At 37.9% G+C, this 23,649-nt stretch overlaps 1 protein-coding gene across 2 annotated transcripts in view; it reads left to right on the top strand.

The window, feature by feature from the left end:
* The window catches only part of ATP13A5 (ATPase 13A5), a 132,730-nt gene that overhangs the window by 99,137 nt on the left and 9,944 nt on the right, over positions 1 to 23,649 (top strand). For both annotated transcript variants that reach the window (XM_077117893.1, XM_077117892.1), the window contains 5 exons: positions 5,787 to 5,896; positions 9,486 to 9,582; positions 11,464 to 11,536; positions 16,646 to 16,820; positions 19,909 to 20,111. In XM_077117893.1, coding sequence (XP_076974008.1) covers positions 5,787 to 5,896; positions 9,486 to 9,582; positions 11,464 to 11,536; positions 16,646 to 16,820; positions 19,909 to 20,111 — 658 coding nt within the window. The remainder of the gene's footprint in view (positions 1 to 5,786; positions 5,897 to 9,485; positions 9,583 to 11,463; positions 11,537 to 16,645; positions 16,821 to 19,908; positions 20,112 to 23,649) is intronic.

The following is a 23,649-nucleotide window of genomic DNA, read 5'->3' as shown; positions in this document are numbered from 1 at the left end:
GTTTTCTGGAATATCTTGAAATAATAAAAGTGGAGGTCTGTGTAGATGCTTACATTTCAAAGGCAGAAGGGATTTGTACAAGACCTGCTGGTGTAAATCTCTTATGTTATCAATAAGGAAATGAAGTCTAGAGAGGAATTTTTTTTTTTTTTTGCCAAGGTCATACAGCTGGTAAAATCTCAGTGAAGGAAAAGTTTGATCTGATTAAAGCTTTTAGATTATTATAAATTTGTATCTATTCTTACCAAATCTCCACTCCAGGATTAATTTTTAAAGTTGGTTTTACCCCAAAGAAACTGTTACACTCAGTGAAATCATACACCAAAGTATTTGATTGTTATATATGATAGCTAGACCTATTGTCCTACTTTGCTAGCTGCTGGAATGCAATATACCAGAAATGGCATGGCTTTTAAAAAGGAGAATTTAATAAATTGCTAGTTTACAGTTCTAAGGCCATGAAAATGTCCAAATTAAAGCAAGTCTATAAAATATCCAAATTAAGGCACCAACAAGAGGTTACCTTTACTCAAGAAAGGCCAATGGAGTTCAAGGTTTCTCTCTGGAAAGGCACATGGCGAACACGGTGATATCTGCTAGCTTTCTTCTCTCCCAGCTTCTTGTTTCATGAAGCTCAACCGGGGATGTTTTCCTTCTTTATCTCCAAAGGTCTCTGGCTGCATTGGCTGTCACGGTTCTCATGGCTCACAGACTCTCTTCAAAATGTTTCCTCTTTTAAAGGATTCCAGTAAACTAATCAAGACCCACCTGGAATGTGCAGAGTCACATTCTCCTTCCAGTCAAATGTCAATACCCACAATTGGGTGAATCATGTCTCCCTGGAGATAATCCAACCATGTTTCCAATCTACAGTACTGAATAAGGATCACAAAAAATGGCTGCCTCCGCAAGATGGATTAGGATTAAAACATGGCTTTTCTAGGGTGCATAATCCTTTCAAACTGCATACCTATTGTCCAAGCAGATATAAGTACCTTTAAAATTAAGTGATTCCCAATAGATTGCTTCTTATATATAATAGAAGCCAGTACATGTTTTATAATATGAGTTTTGAATATATGGATGAATCAGTAGTTGATTTTAAAAATTATGTACAAGAGTGTTACAGTAGCTAAATTAGGACAAGAAGCAAAGAAGAATAATATGTATTTCCAAAGTCTGTTAGATATCTGAGTACTGGTTATTTGTTTTACTTTCCTTTAAAATATTTTCTTCAAAGTTTTTGAAGAACTATATTCATGCTTATAGCTTTGTTGTACAATTTTCTGCATCATGCTTCATGAGAAGAAACCAGTTGTTAGTCTGGTCTTTAAAATACTGAAGAAGTACACCTATCTCCATTAATTACATGGAGTTTAGAACAAAAAGAAATCAGATACTGAAAAGGATCATGTCTCTGCCTCCAACAGGTATTGTCTGGTGGGGAAAGAACCATGCATAAAACTAAATCTAACATAAAGTAGATGATCCTAGATTATATCATTGACATATAATAAAAAGGGAAAAAAAGAGGAAAAAGGAAATAATCTAATATTTATTGGGCATGGATCTAGTATGTCACAATACTGGATACTACATAACTACAGAAATACTGACTCTTATTTTATATCCAGTCAGTTCTTTTTTTAAAATATTTTTACTGAGAAATCTTTACACACATACATTCCATCCATGGTGTACAATCAGTGGCTCACAATATCATCACATAGCTGTGTATTCATCACCATGATCAAGTTTTAGGACATTTGTATCATTCCAGAAAAAAAATAGAAAGAAAAAATTCTTACATACCATACCTCCTACCCTACCCTCTCATTGACCTCTAGTATTTCCATCTACCCAATTTATTTTACCCTTTTAGAACATGTTTTTGATTATCCATTCATCACTTGATAGACCCTTGGGTAATCTTTCCACCTTTTGGCAATTGTAAGTAACATTCAAGTTTTTGTGTGGGCATATTTTTTCATTTCCCTTGAAGTAGAATTGTTGGGTCATACAGGAACTCAACATTTAACTTTTTTTCCTTTTTTCACATGGGCAGGCACCAGGAATCGAACCCGAGTCTCCAGCATGGCAGGCGAGAACACTGCCTGCTGAGCCACTGTGGCTTGCCCTCTATGTATTTTTTGTTTTTTGGTTTTTTGGGGGCTAAACAATGGAAATTTATTTACTCATGGTTTTGAGGCTGGGAAAATCTCCAAACCAAAACATCATCAAAGTCATGCTTTCTTCCTGTAGACCATCTGCTGGCAACACTTGACTCCTCTGCCATATGGATAGGTACATGGCTGAATCTGCTGGTTTCTCCCTTCTCTTCCAGGTTTCTTGCTTCTTTGGCTTTCTCTTTCTCTGTCTGCATTTCATTCTCTCTTTTTATTTTATTTTATTTATAAGCATACCAATATACAAGCACAAACATTCTTACCATATGATCATTCCATTCTTCATATATAATCAGTAACTCACAATATCATCACATAGTTGTATATTCATCACCATGACCATTATTTGAACATTTGCATTAATTCAGAAAAAGAAATAAAAAGAAAACTGAAAAAAATTCTTACATACCATACCCCTTACCCCTCCCTGTCATTGATCACTAACATTTCAAGCTACTAAATTTATTTTAACATTTTTTTCCTCAATTATTTATTTTTAATCCATATGATTTACTTGTCTGTTGACAAGGTAAAAGGAGCATCAGACACAAGGTTTTCACAATCACACAGTCACACTGTGAAAGCTACATCATTATACAATCATCTTCAAGAAACATGGCTGCTGGAACACAGCTCTACATTTTCAGGCAGTTCCCTCCAGCTTCTCCATTACACCTTAACTAAAAAGGTGATATCTATATTATGTGTAAGAATAACCTCCAGGATAACCTCTTGACTCTGTTTGGACTCTCTCAGCCATTGACACTTGATCTTATCTCATTTTGCTCTTCCCCCTTTTGGTTGAGAAGGTTTTCTCAGTCCTTTGATGCTGAGTCCCAGGCCATTCTAGGATTTCTGTCCCATGTTGCCAGGAAGGTCCACACCCTGGAAATCATGTCCCACATAGAGGGGGAAGGGAAGTGAGTTTGCTTGTCATGTTGGCTGAAAGACAGAGAGGCCACATCTGAGCAACAAAAGAGGTTCTCTTGGGGGTGATTCTTAGACTTAATTTTAAGTAGGCTTAGTCTATCCTTTGTGGGGTTAAGTTTCATGTGAACAAACCCCAAGATTGGGGGCTCAGCTTATTGCTTTGGTTGTCCCCATTTCTTGCAAGATTATCAAGAATTCTCCACTTGGGGAAGTTGAATTTTCCCCCTTTCTTACCATTCCCCCAAGGGGATTTTGCAAATACTTTTTTATTCACTGTTCAAAGCATTCTGAGATTTATTGGGGCATCACTCTAGACAAACCTACAAAATCTCATGCTCTATTCAAGGTTCCATGTGATATGGTGTTCAATTAAGCTGTCCACATAAGTTATATTAGGAAATGCACTAGTCAAAATACAAATCTTATACCAAATAAACATCTTTTGCTTTAGTCTCACACATAAGTTAAAGTTTTTAAATATTAATTACCATCTATTTTCAACACTCTGAAGTACTGGCATTCCTTTGTTCTTCCTCATGCAAAAACATTTTAAAATGTGTACATTTAGTCACTATCATTATACACTCTAGGCATTCCTAGATTATACCATCTCAGTCTTCAATTTCTATCTTTCCTTCTGATTTCCTTTGTGTCCCCAGTCCTCCTCCCTCTATCATTCTCACATTCAACTTCATTCAGTGTTCTAACATTATTGTATTACAGTTAAGTAGTGTTGTGCTATCCATTTCTGAATTTTTACAATCAATCCTGTTGCATAATCTGTGTCCCTTCAGCTCCAATTACCCAATATCTACCCTATTTCTGTCTCCTGATGGTCTCTGTTACCAACTGAAGTTTGTTCACTAATGTCAGTTCATATCAGTGAGACCATACAGTGTTTGTCCTTTTGTTTCTGGCTAATCTCACACAGCATAATGTGCTTAAGGTCCATCCATATTGTAACATACTTCATAACTTTATTCTGTCTTACAGCTGCATAATATTCCATCGTATGTATATACCACAACTTGTTTAGCCACTCATCTGTTGATGGACATTTAGGCTGTTTCTATCTCTTGACAATTTTAAATAATGCTGCTATAAACATTGGTGTGCAAACGTCCATTTGTGTCCTTGCCCTCATGTCCTTTGAGTTGATACCTAGCAATGGTATTGCCGGATCATATGGCAATTCTATACTTAGCTTCCTGAGGAATTGCCAAACTGCCTTCCACAGTGGTTGTACCATTTGACATTCCCACCAGCAGTGGATAAGTGTGCCTCTTTCTCCACATCCTCTACAGCACTTGTCATTTTCTGTTTTATTGATAATGCCATTCTGGTGGGTGTGAGATGATATCTCATTGTGGTTTTGATTTGCATTTCCCTAATAGCCAGGGAAGTTGAGCATCTTTTCATGCGCCTTTTGGCCATTTGTATTTCTTCTTCTGAGAAGTGTCTGTTCAAGTCTTTTGTCCATTTTATAATTGGGTTGTCTGTCTTTCCCAGTCAGTTCTTGTAGGATTAGGGACATGCTGGCCTTCCTAACAAGCTACTGTTGGCTATGTGTACCCGCTGGACAGTTTTCAGTCTTCATGAGAAACAAATTAGCCCTTATTTCAATAAGCAACACATATCCTGGGATGACTCTGTAATGGGTGTAACCTTGTTTCTGTCTCTGATGAAGATGCTGGATTTCCCAAACTCCAGTGGACACAATGCTGGGTATAGTCCCAGCAATTAGGTTAGCTGGCTGGATCAGGCTGTCCAAGGAAGGATGGGGATTCGATATCTTTCCTCATTGTTCATAAGGATGGCTTGCTAAGTGTAAGAATTGTGATGGTGAAGGCCCCACCAGTATCCATCCAAATTCTGTCATTTTTTTGAGACTGTTTATTTTAGTTGGCTAAATCTTCTGGAATGCAACGTATAAGAGATGGTCCAACTTTTATGAAATGGATTTATTTAATAACAAATTTACAATTCCTCAGAGTAAAGGCAGATAGCTTTCATCAGGGTTTCTCTGTCACATGGGAAGGCACACGGTGACGTCTGCTGGCCCTCTCTCCCAGCTTCTAGGTTTAAACAGCTTTCCCTGGGATGTTTCCTCTCTGCATCTCCAAACATCTGGGTCTGTATTGGCTCTGAGCACTGAGCTGTGCTGAGTTACTTCTCTCTCTTCTGACTTCTCCTTTTAAGCCTCCAGCTAACTAAATTGAACATCACTCATTCTGGAAGGCACTCTCCTTAGCTGACTGCAGATGTAATCAGCCATAGATAAAATTCGCATGCTGATTTAAGTCCAAAACAATAGAACAACTGGTCACCGTCATCTGGCCAAGAATCTAACTTCTACACCTCCTGAATGAATGCTCTACTTTCTTGTCACACCCCTACCGCAACCATCAATACACACACACACACACACACACACACACACACACACACACACCACTGTTCCACCTCTGGATCTCTGTTTATTTGGTGCTTCTTTAGTTGGTGACTTTGTGGTTTAGGGAAGGTGGGGTATTCTGGGTGAGGAGACAGCAAAGACAGAGACTCAGGGGTGAAAGGATGCAGTGTTATCATCTACAATAAAAAAAAAATCTGGTGTTTGAAGTTAGAGCCAACTTGAGAAGTCATAGGTGTAAAATGAATTTCTCATTCCAGGCATTGAAAATGGCTCATGCAGGCATCTCGCTGTCAGAGCAGGAGGCATCTGTGGCATCCCCCTTCACCTCAAAAACAGCCAACATCAAGTGTGTGCCTCATCTCATCAGGTAAGCCACCTCTTCTCCTCCACCCCATGAGCAACTTGCTTGCTGTCAGACTCTAGGGCTAGATAGAAACCAATAAAGTGAGAAATGCATAAGCAGAGGTATAGGTAAAGTGCTACTGGAGCACCAAGTAAGGGGGCTATTAGTGCTGCTTTAGTGTTGGTAAAAGCCACAAAAAGGTGACTTTTGCTTAAAGGATATGTGAGTGTGTCATATGGCAGTTGAAATCTTGACTAGATATTTAAAAACTGTATTTCTTACTTCTTTATTTTGTATGTCAGATGTTTCCTTGTTTCCTGGTAACTTTCTCCTGAGAGTTGGGGATGGGTGAGGAAGCAGAAAGAAAAAGTTTTATTAGATAGTTCCCCCACATGGTATATGTCGCCAAAATGCCAAATAATGAATATCCAAAATGTTTGTGTAAAAGACTTCTACAGTTGTTTGGCAGTGTTTAGGGTAGGCGAAGGAAAGAATATTTTCTCAGACCTCCACTCCACTCTCATTTCTGATCTTGTCATTATTTATATATTACATATCTTTATGAATAAAACATTAGATTGCATACATTATCATAATTTAGTCATAAATACATTTTATACTCTTGTTGTTTCCCATAACTCTTTAGGGTATCTTCTGGCCATCTTCATGTTCTCATACAAAACTAAATGGTTCCAAAGGAAATGGTTGGGAGACATCATTAAAATTTAAGGATGTTAAGAAGTACACCCATGAGTTCTGAGTTCTGCAGCATGGCCCTCGATGCTACTGAAAAGGCAGATTACTGGCAGGAATCACGTTAGGTCTGGCCTAAAGGTGCCAGGCCTGAAATTCCATGTCCCTGTCTAGCTACATTTCTGCAGGCAGCCTGACACTCACATATTTCTTCACGGGTGTCTGAACCTGTGTGGCCTTCCACGCTCAGACATCATCACCTTCCCTACCTCTAAAGCACCTCCTCTTCCCAACTCCCATATTCCCTGCCTCTAAGAAGGATTTGGCCCTGGCAGTCAGTCATCAAAGCTCAGAACCTCACAGTGCTTTTAACTCTTTCTTTTTCTTCACTCATAGCCCATCAGACATTATGTTTTACTGATTTGTCCTTTGCAGAATCTCTCTAATCCCTTTCCTTACTATCTCTACTGCCTTAACCTGGTTGGTGCGTATCATGGAGATTAGAAAATGAAAGTGCTTGGGGCCCTGGTCCTATTTCATGCTCTCCATCATCAACACAATGCCCTGAACTCTTTTTCATTTTGTTCTTGGAAATGTGTGATAAAGAATGAGATGAGGCTCTGCCCTGGAGGACACATATGCCAGTAAGGGAATCTCTCTATCTCTCTGTATCTATCTATCTATCTCTCTATATCTATCTATCTAGCTAGCTATCTATTTATCACCTATCACAATACAGAGAATCTTATGCCAGACACATGAAAGTTAACTCAATAAATTTATTTTAACTAAATGAGTAACCAAACAATACAATAAATGTTCCAGTGGTTCAATGTATGAACTCAAGCCGGGAGGGAAGGTTTAAGCAGGGGTGTTCCAACTGGAAAGATAGAACTGATAAAAACAGAAAGGAGCTGAAAGGGAATTCCAGGCAGAAAATAAGAGAGCCACCTGTAGAAATGAGGTTATAGTTGTGCATGGGGTGAGTTAGTCCAGTGGGACTCGAAGCCTTCTCAGGGTGATGTCAGGGAGATACGACTAGAAAGCCAGGTTGAGAAGGCCTTGCATGGCAGCTAGACGCTTACTTCATCCTGGGTCTCAGTACCAAATGCTTACTTCATCCATCCAAAAGGCGGTGACATTTGAATTGTAGATGCTTCTCCTGCATGTGCATGGCCCAATGTATGTTTATGAGTGCTATGTACCATTTTAAAACACAAGTCAAGATGTAAAATTTTTCTAGTGGCAGATGGTTTAGTAAGACTTCAGGGAAGAAACTCTTTGCTCTTATATTTCATCAATTCATAAAAATTAGATGTAGGTCAGTTCTGTTGGGCTCATTTTGCTTTTGCTATCCTTGAGGTATCCTCATTCTGAGAAACGTCCTCCAGAAAGAAGCACAATGAGGGATAGCTTTCATACATGGGTCCAGATCCACAGATTTAATTTTATCCTTTGAAAAATTATTTACTTCTTGTTGTAGTTCAAGTACTTTAGGGGAAGAATGCATCTTATTCATAGCTGCATTGGCACTGTGCCTAGCACTAAGCAGGATACATCACAGCATTGGATGAAAGTTTGTGTAATGCATAAATAATGAGTGAGGTACATAAAATTCAAAATCAGTAGGAATCCAGGTAATTTTAGAGGCCCATGCAAACATCCTTTACACTTTGCTTAGAATGGTTTTTTGTGCTTTTATTTGAATTGAGGTGTCTTAATTCTTTGGACATGTACACAACTGCAGGGAAAAAAAAAAGAAATTACAAAGGTTATGTCAGACTCAGGAAAACTGTCCAGACTTAATATGCGTGTCTCTTCCCCAGCATGTCTTCTGCTTCATCCTCTGTATTGAAACAAATGGCAGTACCTCACAGCCAGGTGGAAAAACCATCTGCCCAAAGCATCCTGGCCCATCACTCGCTCTCCCATTCTCAGCTTGCCTGAAGCAAAGATGTTATTAGTTTAGCTTTTTAGGTTTTCTCTTTCATTTCCATGTCTTGCCTACAAGGTCTATGAGCATAGCAGGTGTCAATGTCCCTGGAGTCTGGAAAGGAAAAGGATGAGGACCTCTTCAGCTTCTGCCTTGACCAGAGAAGACTGTGTGTGTGTGTGTGTGTGTGGGGGGGGGGTGTTTACGAGTTCCCCATTCCCCATTGCCTCAACTAAAAGAAAAAAGCACAAATATAATATTTTTTAGTGGAGAAATTTCTGCTTTTAAAACTGCAGTTTTAACTGTAGTTTTTATTTCTTTTGGTGTCCATTTCAACTGAGCTTATGACCCTGGGTTCTTTCTGGAGTACTGAAACCTTCAAAACCCATTTCATCTCTAATATCAGAGTTATATCTGCACTTCCTAAATCAGTCTTAAGATTTTTGTCTCCAAGAGCCTCTAAAACACCCCACAGTACAGTTCTCAGGAAGGATGTGCTGTTAGGATGTAATGAGTTACAATGAAGCCAATTCTTAATATTTTGCTTCTTATCATAATGTTCCGTATAACGTACACATGTAATCTTCTTACTTCACTGAAAGCTTGTTGAAAGTAAGGCTGTGCCTGATTCATTTTATATCCTCCATGAATTATTTGCAGACAGTACTTCATACATCCTAAATAAAAATGAATGAATGGGGTGCATGGGTGGTTCAGTGGTAGAATGCTCGCCTTTCATGTGGGAGACCCAGGTTCGATTCCCGGACCATGCATCCCTCTCCCCCTAAAAAAAGAATGAATGAATCAGTGAGTGAGGGAATGGTTGAAGGAATAATTAATGGTTAAATAAATGAGAGGATGAATCAATGATTTAAGGAATAAAGATCCATAGGCTATTAAAAATAGAACTCTTTTTGAAATATAAAAGAAACTGGAAGATGTAACTCATACATAACTAGCTTTTTTTTTTTTTTTTTTTTTAAACAGAGAAGGCCGGGCTGCTCTCGTTTCATCCTTTGGAGTATTTAAATACTTGACCATGTATGCCATAATCCAGTTTATTGGCACATCACTGCTTTATTGGGTATGAACATAATCATTTCTTCTCAGTTATAATTGCATTTGGTTTATTCTGGTTTATTTTTTGAGGGTGGGGGTAGCTTCTATGCAAGTTTCAATGTTTTATAAATAAATGACATTTTTCAAAATAGATGTCTGCAAACTTGAGAACCTGGTATAACTGTGTGTAAAACATGGAACTAGAATAAAAGTAGATGTGGATCCGATTCCTAGGAGGGTTGTGTTTCTCTAGATAACCCTAGACACTTGACCTCTCCAAGCTCCATTTCTTCACTGAGCATATGATGAGAGTTTCAGGGCAGCCTAAATATAACTTGTCAGGAAATGGATCAGTCTCCAACTGTGGAATATTTTTGGCAAACGACTAAGAAAAGTTTTAAAAAAAGGCAAGAAAATTCTTTGAAGTTGACTGGGAAGGACTAGAAAGCTAAAAAATTCCCCTACTAGAGCTTTATATCTGAATTTACCAGAACTTATACACTTAGAGATGTCATTAGTAAAGGACTAACTTCTTTTTTAAATAAGTTAATAATAATTTAAGAATTAACCAGCTGTGTGGAAAAAATGTATATAGTAGAAAGTAATCTGCATGAATCCATTCATAACAGTCTGTAGTAAAACAATATAGTAAGCTCAGGGAACACCTCAGGAAGGGAATTACCTTACTGCTTTCCACACAGAATTGAAAGGTGAAAGAGGATCACGAGACTCCAGCATCTGGTGGGCTACTGCTTGCAAAGATGGCCCACAGAGGCTGAAGGGGCAGCCCGGTGGGGTGAAACAAGAATTTGACTCACAGTCAGGAGACTTTGACTCAAGTTCTGCTTCTGTCACTAAGGACAGGTTAGGTCTTCTCGCCCTTGACCAAGCCTTTGCTTACATCTTGAGATGTTGGGCTGATGAATTTCCAGAGCCCTCCACGATTCTGTGAAAATTGTGCCTAGAATGAAAATTCAAGCTGCCTTTGGAAACTTCTCCTTACACATGCAATTTTACCATTCTGAGTGAAAAGAAAGGAAAGGGATATGAGAAAGAAAAGTAAAGAAGGCAGAGAAAAAAATGGGGGATGAGAAGGACACTTGGGAACATTTTATAGTCTCTAGAAAATGTGAATGCAGAATTTCGGTTCCAAGATCTCCATGGATGGAACTGGGACCACAGTCTACTTGAAGGCCATCCACTCTGATTATCTAGACTGAAGTCAAACTGGTCCCCAAGGATCTTCACTCTGGCACTTTTTGGGCCCCGGGTCCATCCTCTTAGAGGACAGCAATATTTGTCATGTCTATAAATCTGGTGCATGATGTGCTCAGAAGCAGATTTTAATTTAGTACTTAGTTAACTGTTTTGAAACAGATGATCAGAGCTGGCTGCAAGGGTGTGCCAGACCGAAGGCCATAACGGATTTAGGGTAAGGGCACCCTTATAGCTTATGAGAGCGAGTGACCTCTGAGTGCACTGTGTCCTGCACGTAGCCCATGGTGAGAATGGAGAGCACCACCTGTTGAATGATTAAAGGCCCTGACTTCAACTTTTAAATGGTTTGAAAATCCCAGAGGTCCTTTCAGGCTTTCTTATCTTATTACAAGAATTCAGCTGTCAGGCCTGTGACTACAGCTGCCGAATTACCATGGTAGGTAGAAGGGTGGATTCTGATTGATTACATCCTGCTGTTAATATGGAGCTAAATTAAATTTTAGGAAAATATTGATCTGTTATTCTATCTATTGAGTTGCTAACAATCATGGGTAAGTAACTGGCTTTTCTGTTCACAAAGAGAGGAGAAAAGTAACAGTTATCTTCTGATCATGTTAAGTGTTGGGAATGATAGAAAATGTTATGATGGCAGAAGCCATGCTTAAATTCACTTTTCTTTTCTTTTCAGCAATTGCAAATCTTTGGGAATTTCCAATATCTCGTGCAAGATATTGCCATCACCTTGATGGTCTGCTTAACAAGTAAGTTCTTTAAATGACTGTATTATTTTTATTTATTCATGAAAAATTCTAGAGATATTCACAAAAATTATAGATTTTGAGAAAGATGTACTATAACTACCAAAACCTGCTTACCTGTGGATTTTCTGAAAGTTAGTACTGGGGATGAGTTTAGACTGGAAGGCCCCAGACTTGGCATTAAAATACCTTGATAGCAAATAACGTTCTTGCCTCACAAAGTTGTCAATGTATTCAGAGCCCTTTATAGGCTTGTGTCTGAGAGAAAAATGTACAAAACATCTAGAAAGGAAAAGTTTTTAAACCCAAAGATCACTTTCCATTATTCAGCTATGCTTTCCACTGACATGAAACCAGGGTTTTGCTAGGTCTTGATGTCTGAGTATGAGTGCTAGCCTATTGTTCTAGTGGAATGCTCTCAAAGCAAGGTGTGACTTACAGCAGCTATTGCTCATTTCCTCGCTTTGAGATGACACGGATAAAGTATTTTCCATCAAGGAACTCAGGGATTGATACTAACTCTTAATAAGTGAGAGACAGAGAGCAAAGGAAAAGAATTGCATAACTGTCTCTTTTTCCTTGTTCAACAATGGGAGTGCTATGAAAAATAACAGATAAAACATCAGGCAATGCAAGATATTAATAACCTTGAGAATTTCATGTAGCATCTTAAAACATGAAACTGATATTGAAGTCATTTATTGTATCAATCCAATAACAAAATTTATGAGTATCAGCCAGAGATGTAGGTGATATCAAATTTGATTAAGATTGAAATGTTCATAGCATTAAAATATTTTTGCTATACATGTTATTAATATTTACATGACTGGATAATTTTAAATCAATGGTATTGCTTCTTCAGTGTTGGCTATGTTTAAGAAATTTGTGTGATTTATTTGTGAACATGGTCAATAATGCTAAATTGAAACACATAGTGGGAGATGAACAGTTTTGTCAGAGGATATTGAATGGAGATTTTCCTGTTGTCCTAGGGATTTTGTTGAGCTTCATATTTAAAGACAACAAATTGCAAGTTCCAATTAAGCATAAAGACAGGTGATAGCAAGTCAAAAGTAGTAAGTACCAGAAACTACTAGATGCTTTGGCAGTTCAGAAAAGGAGAAATCATTTATGACAGTGGGGTTTTAGGGAGGACATAGCAACGGAGTAAGGAGAAAGATACTAGAGATGTCTTCATGAATGAAGCAGCATTTGCACAAAATAGGAAGGATGGATAATTTCAAGTCTCTGTTGCTAAAAGAAGGACATTTCAAGTAGAAGAAAGCAGCATGAGCAAGAGAGGGCTATAAGTATGGGGTAGGAGTTTTTAATTTGACCATGTTGTAGGGTATGTGAAAAGAAACAGCAGGAGATAAAATTTGAAAAAGTAAGTGGGGCCAGATCACAGAAAATCTTGACTGCCAGGCTGAGAACTGTGGACATTCATCTGCTGCCATTAGGAGTCACTAACAATTGGACAATGTTTTAGTTTACAAGCTGCTAAAAAAATATCATGCAATAGGACTTTGTCTTAGCAACAGGAATTTTTGGGGTTATGATTTCAGAGACTAGAAATCTTGCTTCATCCTGGGGTCAGTATCTTCTGGCTAGCTGGCAATCTTTGGGGTCCCCTGGCTTTCTTGTGACATAGCAATGTACATTGCAACATCTTCCTTCTTTTTTGGATTCTGCTGACTTCCAACTTCTTGCCTCTCCAGTGCCTTCTTTCTCCCTCTGACTTTCACTCTGCTTATAAAGAATTACAGTAACCCAAATTAAAGCCCAACCTGATTCATTAGGTCCACCCCTTAACTGAAATAACATGTTGGAGAGATCCTATTTACAATAGGTCTACCCACACCCAAATGTGGACCAAGACCAAGAACATGTCCAAACTGGGGTCACAATTCAGTCCACCACAGAGGATGACTACAAAATCGTTCTCACCAAGCTTCCTACATTTCCTGGTTCTCAGGTTAAGTCGTCTGGCCTTAAGCCTGAATTAGTAAGTGGGAAAGACATCACCATCACATATTTAATGTATTTACTGCTTACTTATTTATACCTATGCTTCCTTGTTCTGTAAAGGTTTAAAGACTATGCACAAATTCATCTAGGAGGACAAGGTATAATGCGTTAAAGAGGAAGTCAAGTAGAAAAGTAAGGTGAAGCCAAGAGGGAGGTCAATTAAGAAAACACATGCTTTAAAGTCCAATTACTAGTGAGAGTGCCCCATGAACACTTGACCTTAATCTGAATACAGCCATCTTCAAGGGAATTCTAGCCACATCTCAGTTATCTTCGGCGAAAATCACTCAAGCTAGATCAAGAGAATGGGAGGCAGAAAGATGGGGGATGTTAAAGAGTATGATTCTCAAAATAAGCTGAGAACAGGAACTCCAAAGCATTTGGACTTTACAAGAGCTAGAACACAAAAGGGTTACAAATAGAGACCACTTTCTTTATTTCCAAGAGGACTCCTCATCTCTTTTCTTTTTTTCTCCATTGTTGAGGTTTTGTCTGATGACTTCTGCTTATTAATTTTGCAAATGATGACAAATGATGGTCCTAGTTCTGAGTCTCCATGATCTTTCTGTTCATTTTCCCACAGCTAATTAGCTCAGTCTCTCAGTGTCCCGGTTGCAAAGCTTTTGGTGAGAACAGTTATTGCCCTCCTCTTGGCCGATTATTTCTGTGGATGGGAGTGATGTCATGTGACACAGATCCATTTAGGCCAAAAACTTCAGCATGTGGGAGGAAGCGTCCAGAAAAGGAAGGTGTGGTGGGAAATAAATATATCTCTTACATAAATTCTATTCATGCTTCAAATGACTCCTAACCTTTCCTGTGTCCTGGTCCCCTTTGAGACTCTGATGGAAGAGTAGACTTTTTTACTTTAAAAATCTCATGATGCACACTCAGATTTTTGCCCATGAATTAGGTGGGTTCATGAATCTCCTGAAACTTGGCTTATGGGACAAGCCAATGTCTACAATGTCTTGTCTACAATATAGACTTGACCAACTACTCAGGAAAAGCATAACAACATTATATCCAAATGATGCCAAATAATTTCAAACTATTCTTTGATAATAGAATTTATACTGTTAAGTACTTCCATGCATCAGGCCCTGTGTTAAGTTCAGTAAGGGACAGAAAGTGGAATGAGACAGTGTTTCTTCACTCAGACAGTTTATGGCCCTCTGAAAGGATGTAGAAACAACTAGATTAATGCAAGACACCCTGCACTATAGCAGTGATATGCACAATGGGAACCCAGAAGAGGGAATGATTAATTCTGAATAAAATATAACACTTTTCTACTTTGCATTCCTCTGCATGCAGTCTGATAATATATATCATCATCATTTTAAGGCAACCTAGACAATTCAAAAAAGTTTTTTTGGCAGCTAATACATAGTACCATCCATGCTTATACTTCAGGGTTCTCATTTCATTCTCTTTAATAATGGGATCCATCATATTATAATATGCTGTATAGCAGAGAACATGAGCTTTGCCCTTTGCCATCAGACAGATTTGGTTCTGCATCAACCCTTATCATTCACTAACTATGGATCCCTGAGCAAGGGACTCTAAATTTCTGAACTTCAGTTTCTTCACCATAGAATGGAACCTAGATACCTATTTTTATTTGCTTTTTAAGTAAATAGAGATGATGTTTTTAAAGCACTTAGTACAGATTCTGGAACCTAGTAGGTGCCCTAAATTGGCAAGTGTTATTTTTATTTTTACTTATAATCAGGTATACAGATTCCCTGTCAGGAAATACTGAGTCTCTAATATGGGAAAAGTTAAAATATTCCACAACAATGTTGCATAGCAAACCACCCAAAAGCTCAGTGGCTTACAATACCAAACATGTATTTTCTACGTTTATGAGTTTATTGGTTGACTGTGGTGCAGCTGATGTTGGTAGGCTCAGAATAACAGCTCTGCTTTAGAATGTGGATCAGCTGGTCTTGATCCAGGCTCTGGGTTTGAGTTCAGTCAACGCCACAGTTTCATTCTGGGGTCCAGACTGAATGGAAAGAACCCAGGTACAATTCTCATTGCAGATTACAGGGGCTCCAGAGGAGCAAGCCCAGCCTTGTAAGCATGCGTCAAGTCTGGGCTAATATCTCTTTGGCCTGAGCAAGTCATATGGTGAACTCCAAACTTTAGGGGTAATGAAGTATATTCCACTACTGTGAGGCTAAAAATTCACTTCACTCTATCTGCTGTATAAAAGAAAGGCCAGAATCTACCACAAGCATGTGAACAAGAGACAAAAGAAGACAAAAGAAGTAGAGGTCAGATACACAGATATGCAATTATACCTCTCTCTCCTCTAGTGACAGCCTCTTTATGAACTCTATGGCCACATTCTACCTTGAATGCTGGAGTGCAGAGAGAACCCAAACCCTGAAGCCTGTGCCTTCTGTAACCTCAGAGCAGTTTCTTTGCTTCTCTCCACATCACTGACCACAGTACACATTGTGTTCCTTCTTTCTGCACCTCCGCTTGTCTTCCACTGGGCTTTAAGCTCTTTAAGGACAGGAGAGCTGTCTTCCTCATCTCTGCGTCCCCCACATACTCTAGCTCATCACCCTCCTGGGAAAGCATTGATTGAATTGGTGAGGGTAAACCCTTAAACTGTTATAGAACATTAGAGTAACAGCTTATTTTTTTAACTACATAGCTAGATGCCTCCTTACTCTCTTCAGCCTAACCCTCTACTTTCCAATTGTCACTGAGAGACAATATTAGTATTCTTTATTTCATTTGGAAAGATGTTGTTCTCTTTAATAGAGCATTTCTGTTCAGTCTGGTTGCAGAAAAATCTTTTGCACTGTGCAATATGATAAATTTATTAATTACAGAACTCTTGAATCTGTTACTTATCATTTCTGAAAGTAAAACCAAAGAATGAAAGAGACAAAGACTAAAAGAATCAGGTATACAACTAGGCAATGTGTTTACCTAGATGTTAAACTTCAACTCATTTTGTAGAATTGGAATTCTGTTGAAAGGTTCAATATAATTTGTAGCTCAACCTTTATTCTCAATGATGAAATGGTAATGGGAAAAAATGCATTTGTCTTTCAGTGAGTTCGACTCATGCCCATTCAAAGCTGGCTCCATATCGGCCAGCAGGACATCTCCTCTCTCCTCCTTTGCTGCTCTCAATCTTTTTGAATTCCTGTTTTACCTGCATTGTACAGTTCTGTGCATTTCTCTGCGTGAAGCAGCAACCCTGGTATTGTGATGTCTCGAGATACAGGTAAAGCACAGCTTATTAGCGGTCTTTTGGAGAGGGTATACAATGAGTGGCCAGTGAAATCGCATAAATTGAACAAATACCCTAAAACTTTAGTTAAAAAAAGTTGTGTCTGCACGTTGAGAAATCTAAATGGTAGTGCAGCACACAGGATACAGTTAATGGCTGGAGTGCTGTAGAGTAGTTGGGAAAGGAGCTACCACATTGGCTGCTTAATGTGTAGATTTAACAGCTGGTTGATTGACTGAATGTATTAATTTCCTTAGTGATCATTTTCTGTTGAGGGTCACGTTTGGCCTATGGGCTATAGTTTGCTGATCTCTGACACTGACATATAATAAACGACATTGGTTTAAACTAGTTGGGTTTTTAAAGCGCATGTTACAATAAATATGTTAGCTGATGGCATCTTAGTTTGCCAGGGCTGCTGCAATGAAATACTACACAATACCAAAGACTGATTGGCTTAACTAATAGGAATTTATTATTTCACAGTTTTGGAGGCTGTCCAAAATCAAGATGTCAATAGGATCATGTTTCCTCTGATGTCTGTGTCCCTAACTCAATCTCTGTCTCCTTCCCATGGCCCTCTGTCTCCTCCTGGCTCCTTCCCTCCTACCGTGACTGTGGTAGTTAGATTCAGGTGTCAGCTTGGCTAGGTGAAGGTGCCTAGTTCTATTGCTGTGGACATGAGCCAATGGCATGTGAACCTCATCTGTTGCCGATTACATCTGCAGTCAGCTAGGAGGCGTGCCTAATGCAATGAATGATGTTTGATTTAATTGGCTGGTGCTTAAATGAGAGAGCTCAATATAGCACAGCCCAAGCAGCTCAGCATACCTCATTTTGGCACTCGCAGCTCAGCCCAGGCCTTTGGAGAAGCAGAAAGGAATCACCCCAGGGAAAATTGTTGGAACCCAGAGGCCTGGAGAGAACGCCAGCAGAGATCACCCTGTGCCTTCCCATGTAAGAAAGAACCTCAGTTGAAATTTAGCTACCTTTCCTCTGAAAAACTATACATCAACTAAATAAATCCCCTTTTATTGAAAGCCAATCTGTCTCTACTGTGTTGCATTCCAGCAGCTAGCAAACTAGAACAGTGCCCAAATTTCCTCTGCTTATAAGGACTCCAGTCATATTGGATTAAGGCCCACCATGGTTCAGTTTGGCCTTGTCTTAACTGATGCCATTCTCAAAGATTCTATTTACAAATGGATTCTCAGCCACAGGACTAGGTATTAGGACTTGAGCTTGTCTTTGCCAGGAACATGAATCAATTCACATGAATATCATTGATTCTGATTGACTCAAAACAGTCAACAGCCAGCCAGGGGATCTAGATCCTATTTTTTGCTTTGCTTCTGAGTATCGATGGTACTCAGAGTATGTTTCTTCACTTTCTTGGGCTTGAATTTCTTTAACTGTAAAGTAAGTGTGATATAAGGTAAACTATACCATAGATGTTCAAACTTTCTTTTTTTCTGACAAATCTTCCTTCCATCATCTATCAAAAAAAATACAGGAAAAGACCTGGTATTTAAAATAGGGCATGTACAAACTTCCCCCTCATTCCACTGTGATCCTGAAGTCAGCAGACCTTCAGAAATCAGTAAAACACACATTGAAAACTACCAGATGATGTCTAAGATTCTCATTTAGACCCAAAATTCAGTGATTCAAATATAACCTGGAATATAGAATTCCTTTTAGTTTCAAAACCAGTTTTCCCCAAAATTGGAGTGATTATATACAGAAAGGTAAAGTTCTGATTGAATCTAGGAGCCAGTATAGCATAGCTCAGGGGCAATGGACAGGAGAGGAGGAGTTCTGGGTATTTCTGCCTCTGTCACTAAGTGGTTGTGCCATGCTAGGCCTCAACTTTCCCATCCATGGTGTAAATGGATTGGACTGCATAGTCTTTGATGTTAAATGCTATAATTCAGGCCATCTAGTCACTTTATCTCTGTACAAAAATGCTTTGTGACTACTGATTGCTTGTTTCACTAATTTATTCAGAAAACTCTAAGTGAACATTTGCTATCTGCAAAGCACATTTCCATACCCTAGGAAGTCAAATAATAAGATATACCTCGCATTCGAGTTCACAATTGGAAAATGAATCCTATCTATAAATAGCACAGAGTAGTTAAGTGTCAAACCCAACAAGAAGCTGTCAGAAAACTAATCTGTGTGTTTTATTATTGAAAAAAATGGACTTACAAGTAGATTATCAGAATGTGGAAAGTCCATATTGCAAATAAATGTTTGTTTGAGCAAATATTATGTGGCTGCCACTGTGCTAGGTGCTAAGGATTTATTGTAAATACGAGGAAAATTAAAAAAAAAAACTCAACATTCAAGGTACTCACATCACAGGGGTGGAAAATAAAAATTCCTTAAACTAATAATTGAAACTTTGACCTAAATGAGGCACGAAAGGGAAGAACACTGGGCACTAGTTCCACTTGCCAGCCAAAGCTAAGATATTGCAGATGTAATGCTGTTTGGAGGATGACTATTATCTCCAGTAAAGCATTGCAGGTAGAGGGAGTAGCAAATACAATCATGGAGGTGTACAGAGTGTAATGTTTGGGGGAAAGGAAGCAATCCTATATGTTTGGGGCATAAGAAGCATAGGAGTGACAAGGGATAAGATAAGAAAGGTAGACTGAGATCATAGAGTAAAGAGTCTTTTTTGCCAGGCTGAGAAGTTTAAACTTAATTTATTAGTAAAATAAAGCCATAGATGCTTCTCATGCAGGAGAGTATCATCTTTCAGAGGATCCTTTGCCTCTCTGGTGAGATAGATTAGACTGAGGACACTCAAATTCAGAACCCAAGTTAGGAAGCTTTTATTAATCTATGAAAGAGAAAGCACCACACACACACACACACACACATTCACACCCAGACATGCATTCACTCATTCATTCATTCATTCATTCATTCCCTGGAATTGGAAGAAATGCCATAGAAAATTGTTATCCAGTTTGAAAGCTGAGGTCCCCTGGGAGTGATTACTTTTTTTCCCCTTGCTGGATGAATAAAAATGGAATGAAAACTCCCACAAATGTTGGTGCTTCTTTTGTAGGGAGTGCTTTCTGGCCAACCAAAATAATTTCTCAGCAAATGTGAGCTTGGAAGGAAACTTGACTGGAAATGCAACTCTGATTCCTGGTTCAGTTCTGAGCTTTGAGAGCACCACACTGTGGCCCCTCACCACCATCAACTGTATCACAGTAGCGTTTGTCTTTTCGAAGGGGAAGCCATTTAGAAAGCCTATCTACACAAACTGTAAGTATATGAATTAATATTTCTTTCTGAATATTCTTGGCTCTTCTCCACCCTCCTCATAGTTTCAACCCACTGGTGAAGTAATTGAGAGGGAAACAATTGCAGTAATCCAAAATGATTGTTGAATTTAAATGATCATAGATGACAGAGCCCATGGGCAGAAATCTTCTCATTTGCAGAGAAGCACAGGCATAGCTGAATGAACCATTTAAGCACATACATCTATTCCTATATATGTATGTAGAAAAATCTTAAGATATTTCCTAAAAGCTCTTCTAACCAGTTCTTACACCTCTGTACAACTTTGTAACATTTACTTTAACCATTCAGTGCCCCTATTTCCTTATCTGTCAAATAGGAGTATTGCATACCTCCTAGTCCTATGAGGAGAACTAAATGAGGCATTTTATATAAAGGGTTGAGCACTTACAATCAATGCTCAAAAATTCACATTTATAATCCCAATATATTGATCTAAGTAGAATTTTAAAGGAAAACAACAAAACAAAAAGCAACAGGTAATAAAAATAATAATAATAATTAAAACTTTTTTTAAAAGCTGGGGTGGTCCCCAGTCTTGGGGTTTATTTATATGAAATTTAACCCCACAAAGGATAGGCTAAGCCTACTTAAAATTAGGCCTAAGAGTCACCCCCAAGAGAACCTCTTCTGTTGCTCAGATGTGGCCTCTCTCTCGAAGTCAACACGAAAAGGAAACTCATTGCCCTCCCCCTCTCTACATGGGACATGACTCCCAGGGGTGTAAATCTTCCTGGCAGCGTGGGACAGAAATCCTAGAATGAGCTGGTTCTCAGCATCAAGAGATTGAGAAAACCTTCTTGACCAAAAGGAGGAAGAGTGAAATAAGACAAAATAAAGTGTCAATGGCTGAGAGATTCCAAACAGAGTAGAGGAGTTATCCTGGAGGTTACGCTTATGCATTAAATAGATATCAACTGTTTAATTAAGGTGTAATAGAGAGGCTGGAGGGAACTGCCTGAAAATGTAGAGCTGTGTTCCAGTAGCCATGTTTCTTGAAGATGATTGTATAATGATACAGCTTTTGCAATGTGACTGTGTGGCTGTGAAAACCTTGTGCCTGATGCTCCTTTTATCTACCTTACCAAAAGATGAGTAAAACATATGGATTAAAAATAAATAAATAATAGGGGGAACAATTGTTAAAATAAATTTAGTAGATTGAAATGCTAGTGATCAATGAAAGGGAGGGGTAAGGGGCATGGTATGTATGAATTTTTTTCTGTTTTCTTTTTCTAAATTGACGCAAATATTCTAAGAAATGATCATGATGATGAATATACAAACTATGTGATGATATTAGTTATTGATTATATAACAAGAATGGAATGATCATATGGTAAGAATGTTTGTGTTTGTATGTGGTTATGCTTCATAAATTAAAAAAAGCAACAACAACAAAAAGCTGGGGTGGTGCGACAGTGGCTCAGTGGCCTAATTCTCATCTGCCATGCCAGAGACATGGGTTTGATTCCCAGGGCCTGCCCATGCCAAAGAAAAAAAAAAAAAGGCAACAGGTCTTAGAAGCTACAATTGAGGCTTCAAGCTAGAGAAGTCAGAGAATGCGCCTTGTCATTACTGACCACACTGGTTACACCAGACAAACAGGGACTGTCACGGCAAACTAGGAATAAGGTCACTCTACCGTGCAATTGCTTTCTGTATTTTAGTATTATATATAATGCTGTGAAAAACATACTTGCAAATACCATGTTGTCCTAGCCTCTGATTTCCTTAGGAGAACCAAGTTTAATTATGTGATGATGAAGCATATGAGAAAGTGAAGGTTTTTGATACACAATTTAAATTACTTTCTAGAAAGTTTGTACCAATTCTCACTCCTATCACCTATTTTGGGGAGTGTTTGGTTGATAATAACATGTCCAACATTGTATACTACATAAGTAAAAAATTGCTGGTCTGATAAGATAGAAAATTTCATTTGTTCATTTTTTTTATTACAGAAGTTATGGGTCTACAGAAAAATTGTGCATAAAATACAGAGTTCCCGTATACCACTCTATTATTTACATCTTGCGATAGTGTGGTACACTTGTTATAATGCATGAAGAAACATTTTAATTATTATACTATTAATTATATTCCGTCATGTCCAATGGAATTCACTCTGTTTTACTGTCCTGTTTTTTGCTTTCCAATTTTTATTCTAGTAACATATATAAAACCTAATATTTCCCCTTTTAACCACTTTCAAATAGATAATTCAATGTTCTTAATTACATTCACAATGTTATGCTATCTCACCACCATCTATTACCAAAACTTCTCATTTGGTTTTGATTTGCAACTCTTTGATCACCAGTGAGAATGAACACATTTTCATGGTATGAGCCATTTCTTCTTCTGTGAAATGTCTCTTGATATTCTTTACCCATTTTTTCTATTGGCTGATGCTATTATTACTATTTATTTGTATGAGCTGTTTTTTCCTTTTGATTTTTTTACCATTACCTCTATGCACAAAAAGTTCTTCCTAATTACAAAATCAGATAAAGTGTCACTTGTTTAGCTTTTTGTTTTCATTTAATTCATTTTTAAATCTAATGTTAATTTTGGTATATAGTTTTAGGTAGGCATCAAACTGGTTTATCCAATTAGTCAGTTTATCCAGTAGGTTTTATTGATTATTGAGTATTTTATCCTCTTTCCATTCATTTATTCCTCAACTGTTTTTAATGCTACCTTTATCATATCTATATTCATTTATATTTAAGGATTTCTTATCTATATTCATATAGATTTATGGATTTCTTTCCTATAAACGTAATTTATGTTATAAATGTATATGTTTATAACATATACATATAAATGTATATTTATAAATAATATGTATAAATTATTTATATGTTCATATATTTTTGTGTATGTATACATATATACAATTTGTTTCTAGACAATCTTTTCTGTTCCACTGATATGCCAAAACATTCTTTTTTTTTTTTTTAAACCTAACAACATGCAAACATGAACATTCTTACCATATGATCACTCCATTCTTGGCATATAATCAGTAACTCACAATATCATCACATAGTCATATATTCATCAACATCATCATTTCTTAGAACATTTGCATAAATTTAAAAAAAGAAGAAAGAAAAAAACTCATACATACCACTCCCCTTTCCCCTCCCCTCATTGATTGCTAGTATTTCCATCTACCCAACATATTTTAGCCTTTGTTCCCTATTTTTTTCTATACTTCTTATCACTCCCTTTCATTGATCACTAGCATTTCAATCTACTACATTCATTTTAACATTTGTTCCCCCTATTATCTATTTTTAATCCATATGTTTTACTCATCTGCCCATACTGTAGATAAAAGGAGTATCAGATACAAGGTATTCACAATCACACAGTCACATTGTAAAAGCTATATCATTATACAATCATCTTCAAGAAACATGGCTACTGGGACACAGCTCACATTTTCAGGCACTTCCCTCCACCCTCTCCAATATTCCTCAACTAAAAA

This window comes from Tamandua tetradactyla, chromosome 10 (assembly GCF_023851605.1).
Source record: "Tamandua tetradactyla isolate mTamTet1 chromosome 10, mTamTet1.pri, whole genome shotgun sequence".
Taxonomy (NCBI): domain Eukaryota; kingdom Metazoa; phylum Chordata; class Mammalia; order Pilosa; family Myrmecophagidae; genus Tamandua; species Tamandua tetradactyla.
The sequence above is the reverse complement of the archived record's forward strand: the minus strand, read 5'-3'. Positions and strand labels throughout refer to the sequence as shown.